This window comes from Typopeltis vanoorti, chromosome 26 (assembly GCF_054136105.1).
Source record: "Typopeltis vanoorti isolate ZY-2024b chromosome 26, IOZ_Tvanoo_1.0, whole genome shotgun sequence".
Classification (NCBI taxonomy): domain Eukaryota; kingdom Metazoa; phylum Arthropoda; class Arachnida; order Uropygi; family Thelyphonidae; genus Typopeltis; species Typopeltis vanoorti.
In genome coordinates, this window is record NC_143574.1 from 21,926,997 (window position 1) to 21,950,391 (window position 23,395).

At 34.2% G+C, this 23,395-nt stretch overlaps 1 protein-coding gene across 3 annotated transcripts in view; it reads right to left on the bottom strand.

Annotated features, from left to right (window-relative positions):
• The window catches only part of Ctl2 (Choline transporter-like 2), a 278,235-nt gene that overhangs the window by 39,573 nt on the left and 215,267 nt on the right, over positions 1-23,395 (bottom strand). For all 3 annotated transcript variants that reach the window (XM_090414973.1, XM_090414971.1, XM_090414972.1), the window contains 2 exons: positions 21,613-21,682; positions 4,998-5,071 (listed from right to left, as the gene is read on the bottom strand). In XM_090414973.1, the coding sequence (XP_090271099.1) occupies positions 4,998-5,071; positions 21,613-21,682 (144 nt within the window). The remainder of the gene's footprint in view (positions 1-4,997; positions 5,072-21,612; positions 21,683-23,395) is intronic.

The following is a 23,395-nucleotide window of genomic DNA, read 5'->3' on the forward strand; positions in this document are numbered from 1 at the left end:
AGCCTGTTCTTCGTCTTCATGTCTATCAGAATTGTTCTTAGCATCTTTTCATGTATGCTTGCATAAATGTTACCTGGAACACTCAGTAGAGATATTCATATTGCTCTGTAATTCTCACATTCAGATTTATTTCCCTTTTTATAGATGGGAACTATAAGAGCTCAACTCAAATCATCTGGAATTCAACCTCCAGAATTATACAATATAGCCCTGTAAAAACTTTTATATTTGAGTACTGATATTACTGCCTCATGATTGAACAGTTTTTCAAATTAATTATTCCAGATAGGGGCGCTTAAGGGTCAAAGCTGTATAACTGACAGGAGACATACCTTTAAAGGAATGCGAAGAACCAACCAGGGCTTCTGACCTAATGTCCAATCCTCAACTTCTCATGGTGCACCCTGCTAGTGCACCATGAGAAGGTGAGGATTCTGAATTGGGATTTAGCCAACCAAATTGCATTCTTATGGGGTTAAACAACAATATAAAATGATGGTACAACATGACAGAATTTCATGTCGGCTGGGGGTGTTGCCAGATTAACCCCCCCCCCACACACACACACACATACAGACAAACGCATGTTTGTTTTTGCCAGGGAACCAGAGCAACAGCGAAAAGTCAGCTACTGAAACAAATCCTAAAACACACCACAACTCAACATCACCAGAGTTCAAGATCAGTTCAAGATCAAGAGTACTTTCAACATAAGAAGCCTGAATGGCAAAGAAATGGAGCTAGCTGAGGAATAGAATAAGTGTTATAATCATCAACATAACAGGAGTGACTGAAACAAAAAAAGGCAAAAACTGGTGAGATCTTTCTGAGCAATAAATACAAAATGTTATATTCAGACAATGACAATCAAGGAAAAGAAAGACTAGCCATAGTATTCTACACTAAATACGAGGCTACTTTTCTTGAATGGCAGGCAATATCAAGTAGAGTGATGAGGACAAATATCAGAATGGGGAACTGGACAATGAGACTTATTTGTGCCTATGGTCCCACAGAAGACTCTACTAAGATAGAAGTGGAGGAATTTTTTTGAGGCTTTGGAGAAAGCAACTGACACAATGAAAAAACAAAAGTTGGCCCTTGTTTGGGATCTAAATAGCAGAGCAGAAAATGAGTGTCAGACATACAAAAATATTTTGGAAAATTTGGAGAAAAGAGCAAAGCTAATAATAATGGCAAATACCTGTTGGATTTCTGATTAGGACATGGACTAGTTATTACTAAAACAATGTTCCAAAGTTCCAATTGTGCACATAAAAATGTGCACAGATTCACATGGAGAGAAGAGGCAAGGAATAAGAAAAGTCTCATTGACTATGTTATTGTTGATAGTGATGTTTTCTTCCTGATGCAGGACACTAGAGTGTACAGTGGATTTGAAATTGGAAGTCATCGCCATTTAGTTTTAAGCAGAATGAAAGAGAATTTCATATTGAAAAGAAGAACATGTAAAAAAGTTTTAAAGTGAATAAAAGTTGAGCAGCTTTTTGTGTATTTTAGTTTTCAGTTCAGATGTGAACTGTAGACTAAAATACACAAACATTATTCAAGAAAAAATGAAAGAGTTTGAGAACATGAATCAAACCTTGGAGATTCACTGACAAGCCCTGAAGAAAACATTGATTGATTCAGCCAAAGATGCATGTGGTAAGGTTGTCTGCAAGGATAGAAAAATCAGAACTCCATGGTGAAAACAGAAAGTTACAGAGGTAGTGAAGGAAAAGAAAAAATCATATCAAAAGTTCCTGGCAAATAAGTCAGCTTGTGCTCTTAGAGAATATAGAGACAAATGTAAAACTAGCTAAACAAAAGTCATGGGAAGACTTTTGAAAGAACATAGAAAATAAATATCAAAAAGGTGGCAAGATATTCTGGAGGTTGTTGAAAAAGCTCAAAATTGGAGGAAAGAGTGCTGTAAAAGGAATTAGAGATGATAAAAGTGCCATGAAAAAGGGAGAAAAAAAGATATCCTTGAAGTATGGAGTAATTACTTCAAAAAATTGCTAAAAGAAACAAGCAGTGATAGCACAGTGGTAAAAAACACTCAACTGGGATGCAGTCAGGAATACATATCCATACTTGAAGTAGAAAAAAGCCATCAAAGGCCTGAAATGTGGAAAGGCAGCAGGAGTAAATGATATTCGACCAGAAATGTTCAACTATGAAGGTATAAAAGACTTACAGCGGCTGCACCTGCATAGTTCAGAAGGCATGGACAAAGGGACGAATTCCAGATGATTGGAGTAGAGCTCTCTTAGTACCCATATATAAAAAGGGAAATAAAACTGATTGTGAGAATCACAGAGGTATTTCTCTATTGAGTGTTTCCCGGTAATATTTACGCAAGTATACTTGAGAAACGGTTGAGAAGGATTGTGGAATAAAAGCTTAGTGAAGAATAAGCTGGATTCAGGCCAAATAGAGTCAGGATCAGATCTTCACTTTACGACAAATAGTAGAGAAATCATGGGAATATAACAAAGATCTGTATTTAATTATTTTTAGGAAAGAGAAGTTATTTAAAACGCTACAGTTATATGGTGTCGATGGGGCATTATATCAAGCAAAACTATTTGAGTTGTAAGTTAGCAGTTAGAATTGAAGGAAGTACAGGAAGATGGTTTAATGTTAAATCTGGTGTCAGACAAGGATGTACATTATCCCCTCTGTTATTCATTATCTATATGGATCACATTATGAATGAAAGTGGTATTAAACATGATATCAAAATTGGAGATATTAATCTCGGGTCTTTGCTTTATGCAAATTATGTTATACTTTTAAATAAAGCTGCTACAAGTCTGCAAAATTCCCTGACTAAATTGAATAACTGTTGTAATAGATAGGGTATGAAGGCCAGCAGTAACAAGACAAAGACAATGAAAATAGGCAGAAGCATTGAAAATATCAACTGCATTGAATGGAGAACCTATACAGCAAGTAAATCATTTCATCTATTTAGGCACGATTTTTGCTGAAGATGGTAAATTAAATATAGAAATAGACAACAGAATCAACAAAACTGGTTTGGTAGGAAATCAACTGAATAAATTTATATGGAATAAAAGAGAAATTAGTCAAAAGACTAAATTAGCTATATACAAGACAGTGTTCAAACCAATTTTAACTTATGGATCTGAGAGCTGGGGCAGAAACACTTGATCAAAGACTAGAGATCACAGATATGAGAGTCCTGAGAAAGATTAGGGGCATGAACAGATGGCATCAATTATCATATTAAAAGTGAGGATATTAGCTAAAAGAAACAAGTAGGAAAGAACTTGACATCGTCAGCATCCAATAATGCGTTAGCAGAGCTAATCTCAGGTAGTATGGTCACTTAAACAGAACAATAGAGGAAAGATTAGCAAAACAAGTGTTCTCTACAAGGTTGGCAGGAAAAAGACCCAGAGAAGACCAAGCTATACATGGATTGATAAGTGCCTTATCAACCTACCTATAAAAAGTGCCTTAGAAGATAGAAATATAAGATCTGATAATATTGGAGTCTTCACAAATAATAGATTGATTTGGAGGAAAATTGTAGATATGAAGTTAGTAATGATTTAAGTTTTTCATGTAGTACTATCATATCTTGTACACCCCTTGAGGGTACATGTCAGGAATTTAATGATAATGATGATTATTCCAGATATCGCTAGTTTCAGCTTTCGTGTCGCCTTTATCATTTCTAATTCCTTTTACAGTACTGTTTCCTTCATTTTGACAGTTTTTCAGTTGTCTCCAAAACAATTTGCCACCTTTATGATATTTATTTTCTATAGTTTTACCAAAGTATATTTCTAGTTTAGCTACTTTTACACACTGCTTTTGCTTTCTTACATTTTTCTCTGTATCCTCTTATAACACATGCTGATTTACTTGCTGTAAACGTTTGATACAATTTCTTCATTTCCATGACTACCTCTAAATTCTTCAGTTCATCATGAAGTTCTGATTTATTTTTTTTAACTTTGTTGACAGCTTTACTACATTCTTCTCTGGTTGAATCAGTCAATGTCTTCTGAATAGTTTGTCACTTGGTCTTCAATGCTTGGTTCTTATTTGCAGACTCTTTCATTTCAGTTAAGTCTTTTAAGGCTGTTTCTTTATAAGAACCTTGTAGTATTACTTGTAGTACATATTTTTATTATGTTATATTCTGTGCTGGTTTTATATATCTAGACTTACAAGAGTGTGATATGAAATTTCAATGTTTTTAGTCAAATATATTCAAATTTTAATACTAAAGGAACCATATCTAGTATGGAATTCAATTATCACCCTTAAGAAAACTACAAGTAGGCTTAAGATGATTTTTATTTCTCAATGAAGCATTTTCACATGATTATATGAGATTTTTATTTTACACATGATCCAGAGAAAATATAAGGATTTAGAGAAAAGGATTACCTGGTAAACTAACTGTGAGATTTAACAGTTTAAAGCATGCCATTTTTGTAGTTTCTTTCACTTATACATTTCAACTGTTTTCTTCGGAAAAGAAAACAGTTGAAATGTATAAGTAAAAATGTTGAAATGAAATGTATATGTACACTGACACTAAAGTCAGTGCACATACACGGATCTGGAATGTGATTACTGCTTCATAATATTAAGCCAATAAACCTCATTCCATATCTTGGCAGGTTCAACCAATCACCTGCAGATATGTTCCTTGATGTGGAGTATATCTGTCATTGTATACATTCCGATGAGGGGGAGGGAGGAAGCAGCAATAGCTGAATGAAATAGATTTCCATTTTGTAACTCACATGAAATTCTGATAACAGCAATTTGAATTAGATAAATAATAAACTATTTTGAAATAAACTTGAAAAATCATATAAGATCCCATCCAAAATGGCAAAGGGGGAAAATGGTAATGATTTTGAATTATATTTAATTAATTAGGTTTATCACTGAACTAGTTCATTTATAATCTGTTTAGTAGAATATGGGATTGAAGAACTTACCGAACAGCATTTCTCATTAGTAGGAAAAATGCATCCCTGGCTGATGTGCAGAAATTTTTACCATAAACAGCCATCTGAAAACAGAAGAATCATTAAAAATAATTTAAAAAAAATAAAATAAATAATAATTCTTAACACTGCAAATGAAAATATTGAGAATAATATCTGGTGCGATGAACTAGTATGTTTTTTTATATATGGGAAATGATGTTAGCTCACTATCACACAGAGAATAAGCCTAATGAATATCATTTACTTATTTAAATATATATACATATTATTATTATTTTAGGCCTCCAAGGAGTCAAAAGATTCATTGTGGGGAGGTTCTTCTTAGGAAACCAAAGTCTATCCAGACTCATCGTGGGAGGTCCCTCTCTAGGAAACACAAAGTCTATCATACCACTCCTTAAACTCATTGACCGTTCTCGCTCTCACCACCCCATCAGGCATTCCATGGTTCAACCACCCTCTATGCAAAGAAACCACTCCTCACCCTCTTGCTCACAGATTCCTTTCGTAACTTCCAGGGATGGCCTCTTGTCATCACTCCTTCCCGCTGTTCAACCAAGCGAAAGAACTCCCCAGTGTCAACCCTGTAACCACCTCTCAACAGTTTAAAAGTCTCAATCATATCACCTCTCCTTCTTCTATCCACCAAACTCTGCAGTCCACATTCCCTCAGCCGATCCTCATACCTAACATTGTATAGTCCTGAAACTGTCTTTGTTATATGCCTTTGTACCCTTTCCACAGTTAATTTATCCCCTTCAAATCCTGGGGACCAAATCTGAGAACAATAGTCTAAGTGTGGTCTGATCAGGGTCTTATACAACGGAATGATATGAAAACTTAGTAAACCTATAGTATTCTAGCACAGTGAAAAAGGCTAATGGTTTAGAACAAAACAGACGACAAAATATTATTAATATGTCTGAATATCTGTTGACTGTAAATTTTATATTGAATTTCATATTAAAGAATATTGTTCTGAAGGGTAAAATCAGATAATATCAATAAAAAGAAAGAAAACATAGTAGGGTTTAGTAACAAGTGGTAGAACTATAAATGTTTCTAAAAATATTTGTAGAAAATTAATCTGTTACAAAGATTAATCAAATATTTCTTATTAGAGTACACAAATAATATTTATGCAAAGTTAGATAACATTCATAACAGGTATCTTATATCCAAAAAAAAAAAAAACTGTGCATAAATAAATTCTTTTGATTAAATTATAATGAATAATAAATGTTATTTCCAGAATCTAATTTATAATCCAAAATTAATTATTAACTTAGTTATATAGTTAAACCTTCTGCTTTATAAGCACTCTATAAATAAGTCACAGGATAATAATAAATAAGCAATAACTAAATATGTTATTTGGTATTTAGTTAGAAAAAAATGGAACATACATATCAGTGCTGCATACAGATGCATGCTGTTGAAATGATTATTAACAATATTTCACAAACTATAATAGAGCAATTCTTATTCACTATTCTATTTTTAAATTTCCATCTTGTAATATATTAAAGTGAATAAATAAAAATATTGACAGAATTACTGAAAGTGAATTTTTTCATCATCATCATGTGTATCAAGGATTTAGGCCTAGCTTGGCCTGCTCCGACCTTAGAAGTCATCGTTGAATCATTTAAGAGGACGTCCTGGTTTTCTTTTTCCTAATGGCTTGTACTTTAAGGCTCGTTTTGGTAATCTTTCTGTTTTCATTCTTTGAACGTGTTCCATCCATTTATGTTTATATTTTTTAATTTTTTCTATTACTGGTTCTTGGTTTAATTCTTTCATAATTTCTTCATTTCTTTTGTGATCAAATAGGGTATACGTTGCAGTTTTTCTCATAAACTTCATTTCTGCTGTTGTTAATCTTTGTCTTTTTGTGTTATTGTCCAGATTTCACTTCCATTCATTAAGACTGGTAGGGCTAATGTATTGTATACTTTAGTCTGTTTTTTTTTGAACTAGGTTTGGTTTAAATATAGAATTAATTACACCTGTTATTTTTAAATATTTTGCAATTTTTACGCTTATATCTTTTTCATTTTCATATGTGATCATACATCCTAGGAAGTTAAATGAATTCACCTGTTATAAGATCTTGTTATCTATTACTATTTTAGTTCTTGCTGGATCTTGTCCTTTAAAGGCCATAGCTTTTGATTTTTCTGTTGATATTATCATACCATAATCTTTGGCTATCTTATTTAGATCTAAAATAGCTTTCTGTAAGTTATCTTCAGAATTTGTAATTATTATTTGGTCGTCAGCAAAGAGGAGAGTGTTTAAGTTTACTGTAGGAGAAAGTTTAATTCCTTGATGTAAATTTTTATTCCATTTTATTATTATTTCATTTAAGTAGATATTAAAAAGAGTTGCTGAGAAGGGACATCCCTGTCGGACCCCTTGGTTTATCTCTCTTGTATATGATAGCTCGTGATTTAATCTTATTTGTATTTGATTATTTTCATATATACTATATATACTTGTCATAGCTTTTAGGATATTATTTGGTATTTGTCTTTCTTTTAATATGTTAAATAATATGCTTCTTTTAACTTTGTCAAATGCTTCTTCAAAGTCAATAAATGCAATATATGTTTCTAAATTGTATTCTCTTCTTTTCTCTATTATTAATTTTAGGCAAAAGGCCAGGTCTATACATGATCGCCCTTTTCTAAATCCATTCTGTACTTCTAAAATAAAGTTTTCGGAATGTTTCATTAGTTTGCTATTTAAGATTCTGCTATATATTTTGTAACAGGAATTTAGTATATTGATACTTCTATAGTTTTTAAGGTCATCTCTATTACCTTTTTTAAAGATAGGAATCACAGTTGCTTTTTTCCATTCTATTGGGGGAGACAGTTGAATAAATTTTGTTTAAAAATAATAAGTCTTTCTTTGAATCTTGTTCCTGCATATTTATATATATTTCTGAACCTAGCTTATCTTCTCCAGGTGATTTTCCATTTCTTGTTTCTTTCAGGCTGATTTCTAATTCTTCTTTAGTTATTTCCTTTTCATTTTCGTTAATTGTTTGCCAGTTGTCTTTTTTAAAATATTTGTCCACAATTCTGTGTAGTAATTTAGAAATTCTTCTAATTTGAATTCAGTGTTTAATTTTATGTTTTCTTTGGTATCTGCATTTAAGTGTTTCAAAATCTTATATACATTAGGTCTTATTTTATATAAATCATGTTCTAAATTAGAAACAATTTTGTTCCATGATTCTCTATGTCTTTTTCTGACTTCTCTTTTAGCTATGGCTCTTATTCTTTTATATTCTATTTCATCTTCTAATCTTTTACTGCTTAACCATTTGTGATAGGAGTCTTTTTCTTTTTGATTATTTCTTTGATTGTATCATCCCATATCTTCAGTTTTTTCCTTTTATTGAATTTTTTGGTCTTTTCTAAGCTTTCATTTGCTGCTGCATTTAGTGTCATTTTTATATTAAGTCATTCTGTTTCTATTTCTTCATTTTGTTTTATTTTATCTAGATGTTGGTTAATTCTTTGTTCATATAGCCATTGTACATGTGTGTCATTCAATAGTCTAGTTTTATAAACAAATGTTTCAATTTTTTTTTCTGTTCTTGTTACTTGTAGCCATTTAGCTAGTAATCTTAATTTTATTTTAACAAGGAAGTGGTCACTGCTTATTTCATATCCTCTGTGAACTCTAACATCTAGTGAAAATTTTGATGTCTTTTCATTTAATATAAAATAATCTAATATTGATTTCCATCCTCTTGCTGCCCAAGCATATTTATGTATGTCTTTATGTTTATAGAAGGAATTCATTATTTTTAGGTTATTATAAACTACAAAGTCAATCAATTTTTTACCATTCCTGTTTAGAATATGTTCTCCATGTATTCCTATATTATTATTAATTTTCGTGTTTCAATTCTTGCATTTAAGTCTCCTGCTAAAATTGCGTAATCATTTTTATTTATTTTATTATATATGCTTTGTAGCTGATTATAAAAATCAATATTATCCTGTTCTCTTCCTTCTTCTGGGGCATAAACCAATTATTGTTAAATAGCTTCTATCTATTTTTATTCTAGCTTCTATTACTCTTTCATTCCATAATTTATAATGTTTTAACTGTTTTGAAAGGGAGTTATGAATCCAAATCATCACTCCTGCTTGTGCTCTTTGGTCTCTGTCGCCTCCACTGTATATCACATTAAAATTTTCGGTTCTCGTAGTTCCTTTTAATTTCTTTTTTGTTTCAGTGATTACTGCTATTTTAAAATTTCTTTCATTTAATAATTGGTCTAATTCTATTTCTTTATATGCTATTCCTCTTACATTCCAGTTTGCTATGTGTATTACATTTTGTCGTTTCCATTTTTGTTTTACCTTTTCCATTCCAGGGTCATTTCCCATAGATTCAATCCGATTGTCTTTTTCTGTCAGCTTACAAGTAGGATTATGTTCTCCATGTCAGGGGACTAGCCTGACGATGGAATAGTTCAGTGGTAGGGCTGCTACTTTAAAGCTTCTGAACTAGCCTTCTTCCAAATTTAAACGTTTAGGAGGAATAGAGTATATTGAAGGGGGAAAGAGTAGATTATAGAAGAATTATAGTATGGTTTATAGAGAGGGCATAGTTGTAAGGCCAGAAATGAAAAGACCCCATGGCCCTCAAGTACTCTAATAGCATAAGGATAAAAAAATAAGAAGAGTTGGCTGATAAAGTCTTATAGGAAAGATTAAAGTAAGTGGATCTTCCTCAAAGTAGGAGGAGGAGAGGATAGATCTAGTTAGCGGTCCATGGGAGTGCCGCTTCCCTTACAATCAAGATGATTGCCCCTTATGGCCCTGTTGGTCCACGAGTCCTTATTCAGTATATTCAGACCACCCCACCATACATACACACACACACACACATGGTGGGCTACCCTATCCGCCACCCAGGGGACGCGCTCTCTAGGGGTTACAGGGTCCCCCGAGTATTTTTTCATCCTGCAAAACATAAACTGGCCAGAAAACATATACAGACAGCCAGAGCAGACAATGCAGATGAGATTAACTGCCTTATTAGAGTATTATTATTATTATTATTATTATTACATGACACCTCCAGGGAGTCCAAAGACTCATCGAGGGAGGACACCTACTCTACATCTATCTCCACCAACTGCAACTACACCAACGCCATCTACCGCCCACCAGTAGTATTTCCACAGACAATCACAAACATCCATGCCCACGGCAGGATTCAAAACCTGCAGCCTTTTGACTGGAGAGTGGATAAGCTAACCGCTCAGCCAACCAGGCCGGCCTGTATTAATTAGTAATAAAGAGTATTAATTAGGTTTTCATGAAGCTAAGTTATTACTTGGTCACAACTGGTTGAGTTCTCACGCATAAGGAGAAGATTATCAAAAGTAATTGGCAGATAGTGCTTCTGCTCTCCAATCATTTAGTTGTAATTGGAATCATGGCACTGGATGTTTATGACTGCCTTTAGGTGGTAGGTGAATTTCATTACCAAACCAACCACCCAACTTATTGGAAGCCTGAAGAGATCTAAAAAAAATCCCATGTATGATGACTTTTGAGCAGGGATTTCTGGATTTTGTAACCCTCATGTTACTCAGAGTAACAATTCATGATAAGTCTACAACTTTTCATGGGTGGGATTCACATAAAAAACAATTTGAATGCAACCAACTTTGAATAAATTAATTCTGCAATGCTAATTACCTGCATAACAGATGATTAAAGATCACTTTCCCTTTCTGCATATTAATCTTAAAGGACATTTACCTAAAAATCCATCATTACATTCATGATGATGTGATAAGAGCTAATTATAAGTCACCATGCAATGTGACACATTCCTCCTTTTAATTTATTACCTTCCAATGATAGAATTAACAAGCAGCTTCCTTATAATATGAGGCTGGAAGTTGTTCATATTTATGATCTTTTCTGCTTTTTGTTTTTTGTGAGATTATAATGTTGCTTATTATATACTGAATTTAATATTGGTTGAGTTATTTTAAATAAGAATTTTTAACTATAGTCATTTTTTGATAAATGTTTAATTTAACTTCATATTATTTTCTGATACAGATGGATCCAGTATGCCTCATACTAGAAATTAGTTGCAAGTCCAATTCACAAAATGATAGATAAAACACATATCACAAGATAGAGTTAAAAACAGAATATGAGACTTAAAAGAAAGCTTCATTTTTCTTCTTGATATAGCCAAAATAGAATGCAGTGTCTATCTAAGGCTAAACCTAATAAGTCTAAAATGCTAACTGAATTTAGGTTCAAGCCAGCATAATGTAGTGAAAGCCAAATTCTTTGCTTATACCATTCATAAAAGCAGACCAGTTGGCATCCCTGATGAGCACCTCAACTAATAAGCATTAAAGATTAAAGGAAACTGGGAGTGAACTAATGTTGGCTTGAGTTGTGAGTATGGAAAGGCAAAGCCTCTCCACCAATACAACACTACCACTTGGGGGGGGGGGGGGTAGATGAGTTTCTTATGTGGTATAGAACCACTTTCCTTACTACAATGAAGCAGAATAAATACCCAGTCCATTTATTCCAGCATGCAATACAAATGAGCCAACATCCTAAAATAAACTTCACTATAAAAAAAACGAAAGTATCAATTGTCCCCTTTCTACATACACTAGTGACAAGACTTCCTAATAACTCATTATCCTTTTCAATTTACAGAAAACCCACACATACAGGAAGCTACTTATATACTGGTTGAGTCACACCACCACCCATCCCAATAGTACGACATCCTCAAAAACATCCACTAAACCAAAGCTATTTGGATAACAAAGTCCTTAAAACTGAATTCAGGGGCTCTTCAAGATGAATCAATTTTATGGGGGGGGGGTACTATGATTAGTATTCCTGCAAAAGATGCTACATGAAGTAACTACTCTGAATGTTATGGGAAGATTTTTTGACAAGAGTGTCCTCTGAACAGAATTTTGTGACTGATTTTGGGGATCCTTCCAAACCCTTCTGGATAAAAATTCATTTTCCCAAATTGAACATTCACCTGTTGCATATAAAATGAGTAAACTTAATATAGTCATAGGTGTCTCCTATATTTTTGGATTCCTATTTATGCAATCAGATGATGTGCAATTGGTTTCTGTACTAGTTGAGATCGTTGAGGATCCCTGACAAACTTGAGGATGAAAAGCTCATGCCAAAGCAGAAGTCAAAGTAGTAGAAGTGCAAGACTACCAGATCCCCTCTTCAAAGATGTTCATGGGTTATACTGCATGGAAAACACAGTGGCAGGGCACTGAATCCTAATGATGATGATTTAGAAAATAGCAAAAAAAAAAAAGACTCAGGAGAAGTATAGTGAGGAATATGTGAAGAAAAGAACAGAAGATGATAAAAAAATGCCTAATATATTAAAGGAATTCTCTCCACAACAAACAGGAGAACTATATGCAGGATATTTTAATATGGATCCAGGTTCTAGCACTGAAAGCTAATTGCTCATCATCATCAAATTCCTACCATGTACCCTCAAGGTGTGTACAGGATATGATAGTACTACATGAAAAATTTACATCATTACTAGCTTCATATCTACAATTTTCCTCCAAATCAGTCTGTTACTTGTCAAGACTCCAACATTATCATATCTTATATTTCTATCTTCTAAGACACTTTTTACTGTATCAATCCATCTATATCTTGGTCTTCCTCCTGCCAACCTGGCAGAGAACACTTGTTTTGCTAATCATTCCTCTCCCATTCTATTTAAGTGGCCAAACCACCTGAGATTAGCTCTGCTAACGCATTCTTGGATGCTGACAATGTCAAGTTCTTTCCTAATATCCTCATTTTTAATATGCTATTGATGCCATCTGTTCATGCCCCTAATTTTTCTCAGGACTCTCATATCTGCAGTCTCTAGTCTTTGGTTAAGTGTTTTACTTCTGACCCAGCTCTCAGATCCATAAGTTAAAATTGGTTTGAATACTGTTTTGAATACAGCTAATTTAGTGTTTTAACCAATTCCTCTCTTATTCTGTATAAATTTATTCAACTGACTTCCTACCAAACAAGCTTTGTTGATTCTATTATCTATTTCCATATTTAATTTACCATCTTCACTAAAAATTGTGCCTAAGTAGCTGAAATATTTTACTTGTTCTATAGGTTCTCCATTCTCAATGCAGTTCATATTTTCAATGCTTCTGCCTATTTTCAATGTCTTTGTCTTGTTACTGCTGATCTTCATACCATATCGATTACAACAGTTATTCAATTTAGTCAAGGAGTCTTGCAGACTTGTAGCGGATTTATTTAGAAGTAAAACATCGTCCACATAAAGCAAAGAGCTGAGATTAACATCTCCAATTCTGATATCAAACTTAATACCACTTTCCTTCATAATGTGATCAAAATAGATAATGAATAACACAAAGGATAATGAACATCCTTGTATGACACCAGATTTAACATTAAACCATCTTCCTGTACTTCCTTCAATTCTAACTGCTGACTTACACTCAAATAAGACTAGGTATTGCTTGATATAATGCCCCATTGACACCATATAACTGTAGCGTTTTGAATAGCTTCTCTCTTGGCACCTTGTCATATGCCTTTTCCAGATCTACAAAACTTAAATACATCATCATCATCATCAAATTCCTGCCATCTACCATCATAAGAAGTGTACAGGATATGATAGTACTACATGAAAAATTTACATCATTACTAACTTCCTATCTACAATTTTCCTCAAAATCAGTCTGTTACTTGCCAAGACTACAACATTATCAGATCTTATATTTCTATCATCTAAGGCACTTTGTACCGTATCAATCCACCTATATCTAAATCCTCTGGGTCGTTTTCCTGCCAGCCAGGCAGAAGACACTTGTTTTGCTAATCTTTCCTCTCCCATTCTGTTTAAGTGACCATACTACATGAGATTAGCTCTGCTAAAGTATTACTAGGTGCTGACAATCTCAAGTTCTCTCCTAATATCCTTGTTTTTAACATGATATTGCCATTGATGCCATCTGTTCACAGCTCTAATCTTCCTCAGGACTCTCGTATCTGCAGTCCCTAGTCTTTGGTCAAGTGTTTTACTTCTGACCCAGCTCTCAGATCCATAAGTTAAAACTGGTTTGAACACTGTCTTGTACACAGCTAATTTAGTGTTCCGACTAATTTCTCTCTTATTCCATAGGAATTTATTCAATTGACATCCTACCATACCAGCTTTGTTGATTCTGTTGTCAATTTCCATATTTAATTTACTATCTTCACTAAATATCATGCCTATGTAGCTGAAATGTTTCACTTGTTCCACAGGTTCACCGTTCACAAAGCAGTAGAAAGTATTTTTAACTTGGGTATAGTTATGTTAAAGATACCAAGCAATTTTAAACCTGGTTTTACACCATTTTTTCCAAGTAAGCAAACAGACAAAATGTCAAGTTTGCGCCTGCAATATATATGCAAGACTATCTGATCCCACAGGTAGTGCAAGACCAAGGCAACTCGTGGTAGAAGTGGAGCAAGCTCTGATCACTAATCTTAATAATCTTAATGTGGCATTAAGGGTAAATATTAAGATTAGTGATCAGAGCTTGTTCCACTTCTACCACGAGTTGCCTTAGTCTTGCACTACCTGTGGGATCAGCTAGTCTTGCATATATATTGCAGGCACAAACTTGACATTTTGTCTGTTTGCTTACTTGGAAAAAATGGAGTAAAACCAGGTTTAAAATTGCTTGGTATCTTTAACGTTCACAAAGCAGTTGACATTTTCAACGATTCTGCCTATTTTCATTGTCTTTCTCTTTTTATTTCTGACCTTTATAGCATATCTATTACAACAGTTATTCAATTTAGTCAGGGAGTCTTGCAGACTTGTCGAGGATTTATTTAGAAGTATAACATCGTCTGCATAAAGCAAGGTGCTGATATTAACGTCTTCAAATTTTATATCATGTTTAATACCACTTTCTTTCATAATGTGATCCATATAGATAATGAATAACAGAGGGGATAATGTACATCCTTGTCTCGCACCAGTTTAACATTAAACATCTTCCTGTACTTCCTTCAATTCTAAGTGCTGACTTTCAACTTAAATAAAGACTAAGTATTGCTAGATATAATGCCCCATTAACACCATATAACTGTAGCTTATTGAATAGCTTCTCTCTCGGTACCTTGTCGTATGCCTTTCCCAGTTCGACAAAACTTAAATACAGATCTTTATTATATTCCCATGACTTCTCAACTATTTGTCGTAAAGTGAAGCTCTGATCCTGACAGCCTCAATTTGGCCTGAATTCAGCTTGTTCTTCACCAAGCTTTTCTTCCATAATTCTTCTCAACCGTTTCTCAAGTATACTTGCATAAATCTTACCAGGAACACTCAGTAGGGAAATACCTCTGTAATTCTCCCATTCAGTTTTATTTCCCTTTTTATAAGTGGGTACTATGAGAGCTCTACTCCAATCATTGGGAATTTGTCCCTCTGTCCAGACTTTCTGAACTATGCAGTGCAGCCACTGTAAGACTTTTATACCACCATACTTCAGCAATTCTGGTCGAATATCATCTACTCCTGCTGCCTTTCCACATTTCAAGCCTTTGATGGCTTTTTCTAATTGAAGTATGGATATGCATCCTGACTGTATGATTGTTGAGTGTTTTTTTTACCACTGTGCTATCACTGCTTGTTTCATTTAACATTTTTCAAAGTAATTACTCCATACTTCAAGGATATCTTTTTCTTCTATTTTCATGTCACCATTATCATCTCTAACTCATTTTACAGCACTCTTTCCTCCATTTCTAAGCATCTTCAACAACCTCCAGAATATTTTGCCACCTTCTTGATATTTATTTTCTATATTCTTGCCAAAGTCCTCCCATGACTTTTGTTTAGCTACTTTTACACAGTGTTTAGCTTTCTTACATTTGTCTCTGTATTCTCTAAGAGCACAAGCTGACTTATTTGCCAGGAACTTTTAATATGCTTTCTTCTTTTCCTTCACTGCCTCTTTAACTTCTTGTGTCCACCATGGAGTTCTGATTTTTCTATCCTTGCAGACAACCTCACCACATACCTCTCACAGAATCAATTAATGTTTTCTTCAAGGCTTGCCAATGAATCACCAAGGTTTGGTTCCTGTTCTCAAACACTTTTCATTTTTTCTTCAATCATGTTTGTGTAATGTAGTCTACAGTTCACATCTGAGAGCTCCTCAACTTTTATTTCCTTTAAAACTTTCTTACATGTTCTTCTTTTCAATATAAAATTCAATTTTATCCTGCTCAAGACTAAATAGTGATCACTTCCAATTTCAAATCCTCTGTACACTCTGGTGTCCTGTACCAGGGAGAAAACATCACTATCAACAATAACATAGTCAATGGTGAATTTGTGCACATTTTTATGTCGGAACATGGCGTTAGTAATAACCAGTCCATGTTCTGAGCAGAAATCCAATAGGTATTTGCCATTATTATTAACTTTGCTCTTTTCTCCAAATTTTTCCAAAATATTTTTGTATCTCTCACAATCATTTCCTACTCTGCTGTATAGATCCCAAACAAGGACCAACTTTTCCTTTTTCATTGTGTTAGTTGCTTTCTCTAAATCCTGAAAAAATTCCTCCACTTCTAATTTAGTAGAACCTTCTGTGGGACCACAGGCACAAATAAGTCTCATTGTCCAGTTTCCTATACTCATATTTGCCCACATCACTCTACTCGAGACTGCCTGCCACTCAAGAAGATTAGCTTTGTATTTAGTGTTGAATACAATGGCTATTCCTTCTTTTCCTTGATTGTCGTTGCCTGAATATAACATTTTGTATTAATTGCTCAGAAAGATCTCACCAGTTTTTGTCTTTTTTGTTTCAGTCACCCCTATTATGTCGATCTGGTAATTTTCTAATTCCTCAACTAGCTCCATTTCTTTGCCATTCAGGCTTCTTATGTTGATAGTACCGATTTTTAACTCTAGTTATATTGATTTGGGGTGTGTTTTCAGATTTCTTCCAGTAGCTGACTTTTTGCTGTTCACCCTGGTTCCCTGGTGAAAACAACGAGGGCCTTGTTTAAGGGCCCTCGTTGTTTTCAACCGGGCGATATCCCAGCCGGAATGAAATTTTGCCATGTTGTACCATAATTTTATAATTTGGTTTATGCCAATAAGAATTACAATTTGGTGAGCTAAATCCCAAATTGTCAGCCCATCCTCGTTCGTTCAGTATCCAGATAGATACCCAACAAGGTGAACCACGAGAAGGTGAGGATTGGTCATTAGGTCAGAAGCTCTGGTCGGTTCTCTGCATTCCTTTAAAGGCCATGTGGAGGTCTCCTCTCAGTTATACAGCTTTGACCCTTAAGCACCCCACTTAAATATATCTTTGTTATATTCCCATGAATTCTGAATTATTTGTCATAAAGTGAAGATATGATCCTGACCGTCCCTATTTGGCCTGAATCCAGCTTGTTCTTCAAGCTTTTAGTCCACAATCCTTCTTATCTGTTTCTCAAGTATACTTGCATAAATGTTACCACGAACATTCAGTAGAGAAATACCTCTGTAATTCTCTCGTTCAGTTTTATTTCCCTTTTTATATATAAGTACTAAGTGAGCTCTACTTCAATTGAATTTGTCCCTCTGTCTAGGCCTTCTGAACTATGCAGTGAAGCCACTGTAAGACTTTTATACCTCCACACTTGAGCATTTCTGGTCGAATATCATCTACTCCTGCTGCCTTTCCACATTTCAGGCCTTTGATGGCTTTTTCCTACTTCAAGTATGGATATGTATTTCTGACTGCATCCCAGTTGAGTATTTTTGTTACTACTGTGCTATCACTGCTTGTTTCATTTACCAATTTTTCGAAGTAATTACTCCATACTCAAAGGATACCTTTTTCTCCAATTTTCATGTGACCTTTATCTCTAATTCCTTTTGCAGCACTCTTTCCTCCATTTCTGAGCTTCTTCAACACATCCTCCATAATATCTTGCAACCTTGATATTTATTTTCTGTGTTCTTACCAGTCTTCCAATGACTTTTGTTTAGCTACTTTTACACAGTGTTTAGCTTTCTTACATTTGTCTGTATTCTTTAAGAACACAAGCAAACTTATTTGCCAGGAACTTTTGATATGCTTTCTTCTTTTCCTTCACTGCCTCTTTAACTTCCTGTGACTACCATGGGGGGTTCTGATTTTTCTATCCTTGCAGACAACCTCTCACCACTTGCCTCTCTGGCTGAATCAATCAGTGTTTTCTTTCATGACTTGCCAATGAATCTCCAAGGTTTGGTTCCTGTTCTCAAACTCTTTCATTTTTTCTTCAATCATGCTTGTGTATTGTAGTCTACAGTTCACATCTGAGAGCTGCTCAACTTTTATTCGCTTTAAAACTTTCTTACATGTTCTTTTTTTTTCAATATGAAATTCAATTTTATTCTGCTCAAGAATAAATGGTGATCACTTCCAATTTCAAATCCTCTGTACACGCTGGTGTCCTGCACCAGGGAGAAAACATCACTATCAACAATAACATAGTCAATGAGACTTTTCTTATTCCTTGCCTCTTCTCTCCATGTGAATTTGTGCACATTTTTATGTTGGAACATGGTGTTAGTAATAACCAGTCCATGTCCTGAGCAGAAATCAAACAGATATTTGCCATTATTATTAGCTTTGCTCTTTTCTCCAAATTTTTCCAAAATATTTTTGTATGTCTCACAATCATTTCCTACTCTGCTATTTAGATCCCCAACAAGGACCAACTTTTCCTTTTTTCATTGTGTCAGTTGCTTTCTCTAAATCCTCAAAAAATTCCTCCACTTCTACCTTAGCAACTTTCTGTGGGACACAAATAAGACTCATTGTCCAGTTCCACATTCTGATATTTGCCAACATCACTCTACTTGAGACTGACTGCCATTCAAGAAGATTAGCCTCATATTTTGTGTTGAATACTATGGCTACTCCTTCTTTTCCTCGATTGTCATTGCTTGAATATAACATTTTGTATTTATTGCTCAGAAAGATCTCCTCGGTTTTTGTCTTTTTTGTTTCAGTCACCTCTAGTATGTCAATCTGGTACTTATTCAATTCCTGAGCTAGCTCCATTTCTTTGCCATTCAGGCTTCTTATGTTGATAGTACTGATCTTGAACTCTGGTGATGTTGAGTTGGGGTAGGTTTTAGGATTTGTTCTGGTAGCTGACTTTTCGCTGTTCGTCCTAGTTCCCTGGCGAAAACAATTGGGACCTTCTTTAACCTGGCGACACCCCAGTCGGCATGAAATTCTGTCATTTTGTACCATCATTTTATATTTTGGTTTAAGCCAATAAGAATACAATTTGGTCGGCAAAATCGCAAATTGCCAGCCCATCCTTGTTCGTTCAGTATCCAGGTAGATACCTAACAGGGTGCTCTACGAGAAGGTACAGATTGGACATAAGGTTAGAAGCCCTGGTCGGGTCTCCGCATTCCTTTAAAGGCTATGTGGAGGTCTCCTCTGATTTATACAGCTCTGACCCTTAAACACCCCTGCTAGTTGCTCCTTGAATTTTCTAACAACTGACATACCATCAATCAAATATTCTCCCTCAACTGAACTATCAGTTATTGCTAAAATATGCATTTCTGATAGTACAACGCAATGCTGAATTATATGATCGTATTACTATTTACTTTTCTGAACACCACAACAATATTCATAAACGTCAAATGAATATATTGAACTCTTGAAAGCTCAGCAAAAGATTTGGGTCTATAATTGCATAGAAACATTGCCCAGAGGGAAAGTTAGTAAAATAGAAAGTTGTTTTCTCTTTATCTGCTTAAGTTTGAGGGGGGGGGGTATTTATGCAATTCATGAACCAAATAAGAGACCACCAGGAATTGTATGGAAATTCTTTCTTTGCATTCCTAAATGAAAAACAGCAATGTGGAAAAGTGGGACTATGAAAAAAAGTGGAGATGAATGCAATAGAAGGGGGGGGGGAATCATCAAATGGACATCTTTTGAAAAAAATTCTGTTAAAATTATATAATAAGTGATATAAGAAAAGGAAAAGAAACAAAAAAGTGAGAGAGGCATTATAAAGAAATCATGAAAGAGTGAGAGTAAGGACACAGAATTGTATAGTGTTTTCATACCAAGCGTTGATGAATTCATGTTGAAATCATATTTCCATTGTGCAAAGATTAAAGATGCTAGTGACTCTGTTAAAATGCAAAGAGGGTTGGGTGGGAGTGAAGATGTTAATAGTTTTGACAAATGCAAATGATTCAAAAGAAATGTCCAGAATGAGAATGGATATCAAAGAGTTACTGAAAGATACAAAAATGAATGGTGAGAGCAGTAAGACTTTAGTCTGTTCTCTGCTGCAGTATGATAGGAAAGAACTGAGACAAAGATCATGACTGAATGGACCAATTTGTGTGGGAGGAATGGAATCCCCTGGATCATCTCAATCGCTTCCTCATTCCCAGTAAAAAGGTTTTTTTGGGGATATATTTTAAATGAAAGCTTCATTTGAGATTTTTTTTTATTTTCAAAAACAATTTCCTTTGAAAAGTGAATATAGAAATGAAAACACAATAATAAACATTCAAAGCAAACTATTATTAGAAACCATGCATATTCTTTGATGTAATCACTAATGTGTGGAATATAGCTTCTGATAAGCTGCATGTCATAACATAAATTCCCAAATAAGTCTGCATTTTATATATAAATTAGAAATCAAAATAAACAACTTGAATTTCATACAGGAAAAAAAAAAAAAACATTTTTTCTCTCTAAGAAGTATCAGTGCAAGCAGCTCAAAATACTTGGGTAACTTACATTATCAATTGAAATTGTTCTTATCACTTTGATTTTTTGAGAGTGTGATTTTTTATTTTATTTATTTTTAAATGTGAATCCCACATAAAACCTGTTCTTACACATTAGTACAGTGAATGCACTAATATTTACATAGACTGGAAACTCTGCCCGAGATACTGAACATGAAACGTTTTTCAAGCCACTTTTAGGTCTCCAATAAACAAGGGAATGTCTCACACCAAGTAACGAGATTCATCTCCCACCTAAAGACAATCACAAACATCCATGATCTCAATGGAATTTGAACATGACCTATTGTTTAGAGAGTGGAGATGATACCCACTTGGCCAACGAGAACGACATATATTCAGCTCACATGGTGTGTTGAAAGTAACAACTTGCTGTTGAAAATTATGTTATAGAGAATAAAAAGAAAATCTGAGAAAGAAAAGTGTTTTACTGGGCAATTGCAATTTTGAAAACTTCAAAATAATCAAAACAGAGTATTCTGTATTCACAATAAAAATTAAGTATATTTCCAAATAAACAAATAAAAAAATGTAAAACTATACTTATTTGATGGAAAACAGGATCCATTTTAGATTAAAGGACATGACAAATTATCAAGATATGAATTAAATGGAATTAAATGAATAAGTATTTTCTTTTGCCCAGTATCTTCAGTATTTTCCTAATGGATGTATTTCTATAATAATTACTTACCATAATGTAAGCATTTTTACTGAGGAATTTGATAAATCTTTCCAAACACCAGAAACAACACTTACAGCACCTATGAATAAATAAATAAATTGTATATCAAAATTCACAAACTAAAACCGGTCTATAAAAAATTATTTTCACAAAATGTCATAATCAACAATTAAAAATAAACTATTTTTAATAAAATAAAGAGCCAAAGGCTTCAGTTTGGCAATGCAAAATTCTATAAGTGGATATTAGATCCAGCATTATTTTAAAGCCGAATGTGAATACTATGAAAGTTTTGTAAAGTAAGTTGACCAGAGAGCTTACAGGAATACGCTCTCCAGCATTCACAAGTTTGCCTTAGCATGACCTAATCAGAAGACATAGGCGCTGCCCAAGTGTCTATATATTCACCTTTTGTTAGTCCATTTTTGTAAGGTTTCACTGACCTGACATCTATTTTAGTAAATACTTTTATGCACTGACCGAGAGTTTGCTTGTGAAATATACATTTCTCTGACATTTCAAGTTCCTTAGTACTGAATGGGAGTTTTTGCTGTCTTAAAGTTTCTGCCTGGTCTCTGAGGAGAACCAACCAGTTTGAAACAGCTGTCAGGTCAGTGAAACCTTACAAAAATGGACTAACAAAAGGTGATTATCAGCCAGCAAAGGTTGGTCAATTGGTAGCGCCTCTGCTACTAATGGCTCAAGCAAAAACGTTAAGTAAGTTTGAGCGTGGTTAGTAGTTGGAAGGGGATCAATCGTTCGATGCTGTTGGCACACTCCCCTCGATGAGTCTTTGGACTCTATGGAGGTGTCACATAATAATAATAATAATAGACGCTTGGGTGGCACCTATGTTTTCTGAGTAGTCTGCACTAAGGCAACTTGTGAATGTCGGGGAGTGTATTCCCATAAGCTACAAAAGTAAGTTGACTTATACAAATTTATAGTTTGTATTACTTATACAAACTTATAGTTTGTATACATAACTGGTTTAAAAATAGTTACTTATACAAACTATTTTTAAACTATACACAATATAATTGAACTCTCAATTTGTTTATTGTATTACTTGCTAGAGTATTTTTTAAATCAGTTTCTGTGATAAAGATAATTAAGCAACTATTTAGTGCTCCATTTTATGATTAAGTGATTTTGTAGTAGAAGATTTGGAGGGCAATGTCACTAATGGTTTTGAAAGCATATGTTGTGAGGTAGAGGTGGACTTAACAGGATGTTTAGTGGAGTGGTGCTAGCAGGGAGCCTAGAGGGTGAAGAGCAGAAGATGTTTAGGCAGTTAAGCTTGGAGAGTGCAAGAAGAATAATTGCTATCACTGATTTTAACTACAGCAGTATGGGAAGAGGAAACTGCATGTAGTAGTAAGGGGATAGAATTTCTGAAATTCTTGAGGGACAACTGTCTTAGGCAACATGTAGTCGAAGGAACATGAGGTTCAAGAATTTTAGATATGGTCACAGCATTAGAAGATCTGATTATAACGATTATAACAGATGGCATCTCTGACCCCAGTTGAAGAGACTCGATTACAAAAGTTTGTCTTGCTCTGTTTATTGTCAGTTTAATTAAAAATGATTTAATGTACAGTACATATTTGTGCTTTCAAAAATGTCTGGAAAGAGGAAAAAATAATTTGAGAATAAAAAATCTGTAAAGAAGCAGAAAACAATAAAATTAGAAGAGAAACATGAAATTTTAAGCATTCACAAATCTAGAATAAAAGAGATGGAACTTACTTCCAAGTGTCAGTTGTTTCATTTTATGATAATACCATCT